Below are 9452 nucleotides of genomic sequence, written 5' to 3' on the forward strand. Positions count from 1 at the left end.
AAAATAGACTTTTAGTGACATTTAATATGATTTTTAGTGGCAATAAAAATTGTTACAAAATCTTTTACCGGCATTTTCACATTAGCCATTGTATGTAGTGTCGCTAAAACATTTAGCGACAATTATTAAAAATGCTGGTAAAAACTAAAAACCCTTATAATGGTCGAAAAAAGTATATCTTTTTGTGTCATTTTTTACTTTCTAGTCGATGTGAGACTTTAAGATGAGTACAAATAAATAATTACTTTATCTCTAGTTGATGTGAGACTTGTAAGATGAAAGTTGTCTTTCTACTTATATATTCTTTTTAATTACCTTATTTCTAGTTGATGTGGGACTTTAAGATCAATAGTCGACCCCCTTAAGTTTAAAGATTATTGAGTTTGATAATAGTGAGTAATCTCATACTAATTTAAAATAATAAGTTATAGGTCTAACTCAATCCTACATAACAAACTTGTAAGGTGAGAGTTATTATTCATTTATATACTCTTTAATTATCTTATTTCTAGTCGATGTGGGGCTAAGGCTAAGGTTTTTCTTAATAAATAATTGTCGCTAATAATAAATTTTTGTGTAATATAAATATATTTTTAGTGATCATTATATATTAGTCACTAATACTTTTATTAAATAATAAAACAAAAACAATTAATTTATTGTCGGTAAATAATTGTCGGTAAAAATGAATTTTGTTGTAGTGTATTTATTTTAATTATATGTAATAAGTATGTTTATATATTACATAAATTAAAATAATAGTTATGATAAAGACATCATCTTGATTCTTGACTTGTAAAATTTGTAAAATAAAAAATGAGCACTATTTTCTCGCGGTAAAAAAGTTATGCGGCATGTTATTAATTTGACATTAATTCTTAGGCCAGTAAATAGCACATCATATATAGTAAAATTGTAGATTATATAAAAAGATGCGACACTAACGCTCAAAAGTTAGTTAGTTACTCCTATAGGGACACACAAGTAAATATGCAGACCTAATGCCACCTCCTAATTAAATCTAGTTATATGTCATCTAACGTAGTGTGGTGATATTTTATTTATTTATTTATTTTAATTATAGTATTGATGTAAAATATGGAAGTAGTATGTTATCTAACGTAGTGTGGTGATATTTTATTTATTTTTATTATAGTATTGATGTAAAATATTGAAGTAGTGGTTATTTTTCATTGAAAATTATAAATGTACAAAATGACTTTTTCTTTTAATATCGTCTATTTTATACTTAAGATGCAGAATTGAATCTTAAATAACTTAATTAAAGAACACAAATTATTACCATTTATACAATGATGATTGTAGTGTAGAGTTCCTAATCACTAAAAAATCTTTTTTATATTAACTCTCCGATTTACTATTTTTTCATTTAAATTTGGACAATCTATAATAATAACTATTTAATTATGTTGTTCTTTTATTAAAAACTGTCAATTGTTTTTTTTTATTTTTTTATTTTAAATAGTCGGTTAAGAAAGAACTATGTGCTAATATAAAAGTAAAATAAAATCTCATATATGGTTATATAATATTTATATTTTCTATAAAGAATTATTTTATTTTATGATAAACTAAAATAAACTGTAAATCACAATGTCAACATAAGTCTCATTGTCTATTTTCTAATAATTATTTAAAATTATTATTATTGTATAGTTATATATTACTTACTTTTATTACATTATACTAATGAAAAAAATGTATTTTGCATCTTTATAATTTTTTTAAAATATAAATAAAGAATGAAAGAGAAAAGGATGAAATGAAAAAAATATAATACTTTCACATTAAAATAAAAAGTAATATTTTGTTAGTAAAAATCACATCTTTCCGGCATAGATTAACTCTTAATTATATATTTTATAAACCGTATTATGGATAAAAAAAATTAAAAAGAAAAAGTAGGATCGTGTATAGTAGATCAACAGATACATTAGATTTGAATAACATATGAGGATGATAACTTGGAAGAAAAAAAAATTGAACAGTACAAATAAATGATTAGAAGTTTTCAAAGGTAAAATAATCATGATAACAATGTTTGACGAAAAAATAGTTAAAAATTTTAGTATTTTTTTATTTATTGATATAGATATTAGTTTAGGTCAACTTAAAATTCATTGGACAAGTTTCACCCGACCCACTTAAATTATCAGACCAAAAAGATCGGGCCGAAAAGTATCACTTCTTGACTCCATTTGTGGGTTTTACCAACGGACTCAACGATCCACTCAAGGCAAATATACACACTTCCATTTTTTTATAAATACACTCCCTTTTTTTTAAAAATATTAAATTCTTAAATTATCTTTAATATTTTTTTAATTAATAAATTTTCAGATTCACACTACTCTTGCCACCGTTCTTTTTTATTCTTTGTACACCTCGTTTCTTCTTTTTTACTTTTTTCTCTGCACCTCCTTACTTCCCCTTCTTCCCTTTTTAATTTTTGCATTATCCTCTTTCCTTTTTGATTTTGTTATAAGCTGTAAACGGGTTTAGTGTCGAAGGAAAAAGTGTCAAATCATATACATTTTTTCCTATAAGTATTTATTCTCACTATTTGTTCCGAAAATTGCTTTCCAGAATAATAAAGCTTTTGTTCTGAAAAGTACATTTAGGAATAGTAAATTTTTTATTTTGGAAAGTATTTTTCGGAAGTGTGTTTGTTACATAATTTCAAAAAATATTTTTCGGAATACTAAATTTAATGTTTGAAAAGAACTTTCCAGAATTATATAAGAAACACACTTCCAGAAAATACTTTTCGGAACAATAATTTTACTATTCTAGAAAATACTTTCCGTAATGCTAAAATTAACATTTCAATCAACATAATCATATTTAGTTAGATGAATATTTTAAGAATTTTATTTAAAAAAAAAGATTAGAGGTGTATTTATGAAAAATATGTGATGTATATATCATCACCCTCGACTCAAATAAACAGAGGTAATTATAGGTGACAAAACAGTATCTCCAACTATTCAATACAGTATTTAAAACTCACTACGGGCTAGATGTTACATGGGCTGAGAGGAAATATATACATATAAGGAGCATACATTTCTGTTGGTGGTGCAATGCAGATTTGGGCTGGGGTGTGCGTTTTGGGCTTAGAAGATGATAGAAAGAAAAAACAAAAATTCTACACACTTTAGTAAATATACGAACTGCGATTTTGCAATAGCAAGAGAAGAAGAAAATAATTAAGGTATAAAAAAAAAAAAAATTAAACCAATTTCTTACTAACCCAAATCTAACTATCTATTAAGATATTTATCTAAGTAATTAAATTTAACATGTTTTAATTATAATTGGTCAATAAAATTTTAAAATTCTAATTTAAATACACAATAAATGAAAATACAACAAATTATGTGAAATATTAGATCATAATAATGTTAAATTTAAGAGAGGTTTGGTGGTAAATAGAATATATAAAGTAAAAAGTGTGTTAAGAGAGTGTGGTGAAAAGGTATAAAGAAGAGAAGGCAAAAGTGCGGTTGGATAGAAATAAGTTTGGGGATTGCGGATTGCGGAGGAAAGGAATTAAGAGAAGAAGAGAAGGGTCTAGAACACAAACCCTGCTGCGGATTTATTTGAGAAGAATATTGTGGAAGCACGTCAACGAAATGGCGAAGGAACTCGAGAAGAAAGCCAAAGAAGCATTCTTCGACGACGACTTCGCTCTCGCCGTTGATCTCTACTCTCAAGCCATTGAATTGGACCCCAACGACGCCCATCTATTCGCCGACAGGGCCCAAGCCCATATCAAGCTCAACGCTTTCACCGAAGCCATTTCCGATGCCAACAAAGCCATCCACTTAAACCCTTCCTTGTCCAAGGCCTATCTTCGCAAGGGGTTTGTTCTCTCTTCTTTCTCTCTTTCAATTCAATTCAATTCAATTCAAGATTCTCATTATTCATTACGCTATTTGCAGCACCGCTTGTATGAAACTCGAAGAGTACCACACTGCCAAGGTTGCGCTTCAATGCGGTGCCGCTTTTGCCCAAGACGATTCCAGATTCGCCAACCTCATTCAAGAATGCGATCGCTGTATTGCAGGTCAGGTCCCCACACCTTCTCCTTTTATTTATGCTTCAACTGCATTTCACGTTGAATGAGTCGGTTAAACTGCAGTAGCAATAATCTTTTTTCTTGTAATTAGTTATCAATTTTAGGATGTTGCCATAAATATGTCAATCGACAAAAACAATAAGAAGATATTAGATAGTCAAGTGAGAAATTCACATATTATGTATTGTATGGCTGGCATAATGAGTGAGTGGTACTAATTTGCTTATACACTATGATATTGCTAGTGGTTGCTGTTAGCAACTTTTTCTAACTGAAAAATTATGCTTCTCATGCTTTCTTGTATCATGTCTCTTGATTTACCAGAGGAATCAAGTGGTCTTTCCAGCACCTTATCATCAAATGGGTCTGTAACATCTGTACCGTCTGGTAATGTTTCCCATTTGAGCAATACAAATGATGGGGTGGCTAAAGAAGTTGAAGCAGACAGTTTGGTATCCCAAATCAATGAAGTTGCACTAAACAGACCAAAATACAGGTTTTCACTGGTCTTTCTTTAATCCAGTTATTTCTTGACTTATTAGATTCTGTATGGAAAAGTGTAACTGGCATCACAACTTTACATTCTGTGGAAAAAAGTATTACTTGTTTCAGTCTTCTCATTTTTTCTTCCATATTGAAAAAAAAAATCCTTACAACTCCCCTGGAGATGATTGATAGGAAACAAGAACATATTGAATGATAATTTATGTTTCAATAATCATATCACTAGGTTCATGCTTTGATTAAGTGTATTGTGGGACCATAAAAATAAATCTTTTAATTAAAATCTTCCTGGGATAGTTTTCTTATAATTATTTCCTCCATAAAAAAGTGCTTATCAAACATGCACAAAGGTCTAGTAGTCTTTGGGATATTCTGTTGATATGTCACGTGACAATGTCAAAAATGTGAATTGAATTTTGTGTTTTTTTTGCTATGTCTGTCTCTCTTGTATTTATGCATATTTCTTTGTATGTTTAAAATGCTTCCTCAACTATCTAGTTACCTGTTGATTGTGCTTAACCAGACATGAATACTACCAGAAGCCAGAAGAAGTGGTTGTGACAATATTTGCAAAAGGAATATCAGCAAAAGATGTGGTTGTTGACTTCGGTGAACAGATTGTAGGTTTATATAATGGATGCTTTGTTTTTACCCTTGATTGATTTTTTCAAGTTTTACATATATAACTCTTCAGATAACTTGAGCTACTTTAACATTACAGCTTAGTGTTACTATTGATGTTCCTGGCCAAGATGCCTATCATTTTCAACCTCGATTGTTTGGGAAGGTAACTGCTTGGTGTCATGCTATCCTCTTGAAAATCTCATACAAAAGATTCCATTTTCTGACACTTCCGTGACAAAAATATGCTACTTTATCTACATTGAGGTTGTGTGCTTATTTCACTGTCATGTAGACATTTGGAGTAAATTGGTTTAAAAATCTCTTAATATAGTGACATTGGTTTATATAATTGAATTCGTAAATTAATATTCTTCTTAACAAGCTTCATACAAGAATTTGTTCGTTAAATGAAATGAATTCTTTTATTTTGAACATTCAAACTCAATTAACTGATAACTATGTAACATGATCGAACAAGAATTTTATCCAATAGAATTATCTTTGTGATACTAGCAAGGCATTCAATTTGCTCTCTTTTTTTTTTTTTTAAATGAATTCCTTTATTTTCTGTATATTCATACATTACTTTAAAATATCAGAATGAGGGCTGGTGTTATTTTAATGTTAGTGTCTGTGACTCTGGGAGTGATTGTTAATTAGGAAGCAACTGCTTGATTTTAATGTATTGCTTTGGGCATTTGCATATGGTAACTTAACTTCAATATCCAAATTCATTATTGATTTCTTAGTAACTTAACCTTTTTCCTTCTGCATGAGCAAAACAGATAATACCCAATAACTGCAGAGTTGAGGTGTTGTCAACCAAAATTGAAATCCGACTTGCGAAAGCTGAAGATATTAATTGGGCATCTCTGGAATATAGCAAGGATATTCTCCCCACAAAAATAAATAAGCCTATAGGTGAGGTGTAACTTATCCTTTTGTAAAACCTTTGCTGATCCTTGTATTTTTATTTGAATAAATGAGAATGTAACTTGATTCTATTACTTTCCTGATGATGACCTTACTCCCAATGCGTATCTAAGCAGTTCAATCTGAAAGGCCTGCATACCCATCATCAAAACCAAGGACAAGAGATTGGGATAAGTTGGAAGCTCAAGTGAAGAAAGAGGTTTGCCAGCTATCCCCCCCTTTTTTGGGATAATTTAGGCTTAATTTCATTGAAGCTCCTTTTTATCCTGTAGTTTCAATTTTACGATGTTGCCCATGGTTTTAGAAAAATATTAATTTTAGAATTATTTTTTAATTTTTAACATGCAAAAATTAACTTTCTTTGGGTGCTTGTTCGTCATCACTCTGTATATTAACAAAAATAGTTGTCAGCAAAAGTGGTAATTGTGGGAATGTCTTCGCTAATATGATTGTATTTTTAATTTTGATTGTTGTGCATTACCTTTATGACGCCGAGATGGTGTGTCTCAATTCCTTACCAGCAATAAGAGTCCAAATCATTGGCATGCTGATGGATGGGGGTAGTGTTTCTATTAATTTGAAAACTTTAGGACTTAAATCGGACGCGGACCAAATTCTAACTTTTGGTTAAACTGGAGGACCTGAATTGTAAAGCTACTTAATATTTGTTTATTTATAATGATAAATTAGAAGAGTATACATCAAGGTCAAACAGAATCTGTACCTTACTACCTCCGTCTTGTGGAACATGAAACCGTTTAAATTATATTGACGTAATGGTGGTCTGCCTTTCAGGAGAAAGAAGAAAAGCTTGACGGTGATGCTGGTTTGAATAAATTGTTCCGTGATATTTACCAAAATGCAGATGAGGACATGAGGAGAGCAATGAGCAAGTCTTTTGTAAGATATTCATGTTGTGCTTGCTTAATTCATGAGAATATTGTGCTTAGTTTTTGAAACAAATAAAATTTTTCCCCTTTTCCTTTCTTGAATTTTGTAGTTGGAGTCAAATGGAACAGTGCTATCAACTGATTGGAAGGAAGTGGGATCAAAGAAGGTGGAGGGTAGTCCTCCAGATGGTATGGAGTTGAAAAAATGGGAGTAGTGATTCATTTATGCTGTGATGCTTGTGACAGTTCCAAGTTTCGTCCCCTCCCAAATAATGCAAAAAGGAAAAGAAATTCTGTAATCTCTTATTCTTGTTATTAATATTTTTATTCGTGCTAGAGAAATTATTTTATTGGGAGAATGACCTAATTTACATTTGCTGTGGAAGTGGATTTTATTTTGTTGGTATATGTTGATATAATTAATGGTAAACATGGTGAAAGTCGGATGTTTTTAGTTTTTATTTATTTATTTTTGGTGAATTACATTTTGGAAATATCGAGTATGAAGATCAGCATATACAAAAATGTTCCATATATGCAGCCATCTATACCCATGGACCGTGTTATTTGAATAGCGGGCAGTGTATCATGATATGCCCTTTTGAAGTGACAGATTAGGATGTAATTCTTATATCTTAGGGGGTGTGTGGAGCTTGAAAAGTTTTTATTTTTTCAGAAATTTAATGTCAAAGATGTTAGTTCCTTGTGTTTAGTTTGCTATTAAAAAAAATTTTGTAGAAAACATTTTTTTATCATGGTTTTTTTTATTTATAAACTTCTCATGAAAATATTTTAATGGAAGATTCAAAAATTAACTTTCTTGAGCTAAAAAATAAAATTTTAATATAGTAAAAATGTTATGTTATTTTATTTGTTTATTTAATAAAAAATTTATTCTTAAATAATGTTTGAAAACATTTTCAGAATTATTTGTTAAATCAAATAGATTTTTATGATTGTGAATAATTGACTTTTCAAGATTTATAATTTAACGAATCATGATTTTTAAATATGAAATAACTCGTGGTTTACAAAATGTTCAATAAAAGTAAAATTAGTTTTAGCATGAAGGCAAAATATGTTATATCAAGTTATAAATAGTTTATATATATATATATATATATATATATATATATATATATATATATATATATATATATATTATAAATATATATTCATGTTTTTACCTCCAAAGAATTTAAAATATTAGTATTATCTCACAATGTATTATTACAGGGTTGTTTTCCTGATATAATAAAAGTTCACCTATACATTGTCAGTGTAAAGTTTTTTTACACTGACAACTAATTAGATCTTTTAATTGTGTCATGTTATTGTTAAACTCGTAGTGTATAGGTGATTAACTCATAATAAAATATATATTACGAGTTAGGGGATTTTATCCGTTTGTCTTAATAAACTTAGTATCATTGGTGTTTATCAATTTATTTTTTACAATATTGATCAGGTGTTTTAAAATAAATTATTTTTTCTTTTTGATATTGAATAAGTGAAGATATAAAGCACCTATTTTTCAAGTCAAATTTAAATTATTTACACCTAATTGCAAAATCTTCCATTATAATTAAAAGTCAATTGTTAAATATAAAAATATATGTTATTAATTAACATGTTGATTTATCATTGACAATCTTAGCAAGCATATGCAAGATGCAAATTCATTATTTATATTGATTTTATTTAAATCATTAATATGATATGATAACTACAGTAACAAATGACAAATGATGAATTTTTTATGGTTATAGAATTTTTTTAAAAAAATTACCAAAAAGGCATCTGTTCAACTTTATTTACACATCTAACACTATTTACTGTACACACTCAGAATTCGGTTTCTGGGGAATCGAATTCTGAACTTCAAATTTTTTTTTTGTGCTCAGAATTCGGTTCCTGGAAAATCGAATTCTGAGTAATTTCAATTTTTTTTATTTATTTTAGTTTGTGGCCCAATTTGCGCGAATCTGGGAAGTGGAGCCCGTTCCACTTCCCAGAAAAAATTTACTCATTTAAATTCTAGTTTTACTAAAAAAATTTAAATTTTAGTTACATAAAATAAAAATTTATGTTATGCATTGATTTTAAAAGTTAAAACTTTTTTTTTTCAATTTTCAAAATTAAGTTTGTTAGTTAAATAACCGGTTTTTAATATATAACCATATTTTCAAATTTAAAATTCATAATAAGAAGTAAAAACCAGTTATGATTTAGTTATAAAATAACTTATCTATACAATTCATAAAGAAAATTATCTCATTGTCCACATTATTTTTGAACAATTTTGTCCTTAAAATTTTTTCTTAAATTACTGTTTCTTTCCTATTTTTTCAAAAACTCTTTATAACCGCAACTATCTAAAAATTGTTAACTCTCTTATT

General features: G+C 28.5%; 1 protein-coding gene across 1 annotated transcript; it reads left to right on the plus strand.

The window, feature by feature from the left end:
• Window positions 1–3531: 3531 nt before the first annotated feature.
• Window positions 3532–7514, plus strand: LOC109801179 (protein SGT1 homolog A). Its single transcript, XM_020362185.3, has 9 exons — window positions 3532–3886; window positions 3966–4090; window positions 4427–4598; window positions 5130–5226; window positions 5328–5393; window positions 6016–6151; window positions 6280–6362; window positions 6959–7063; window positions 7164–7514. Exons 1-9 carry the CDS (start codon window positions 3657–3659, stop codon window positions 7266–7268), a joined length of 1119 nt encoding a protein of 372 aa, XP_020217774.1. The 5' UTR covers window positions 3532–3656; the 3' UTR covers window positions 7269–7514.
• Window positions 7515–9452: the final 1938 nt, after the last annotated feature.

This window comes from Cajanus cajan, chromosome 11 (genome assembly GCF_000230855.2).
Source record: "Cajanus cajan strain Asha chromosome 11, NIPB_CcT2T_4, whole genome shotgun sequence".
NCBI lineage: Eukaryota > Viridiplantae > Streptophyta > Magnoliopsida > Fabales > Fabaceae > Cajanus > Cajanus cajan.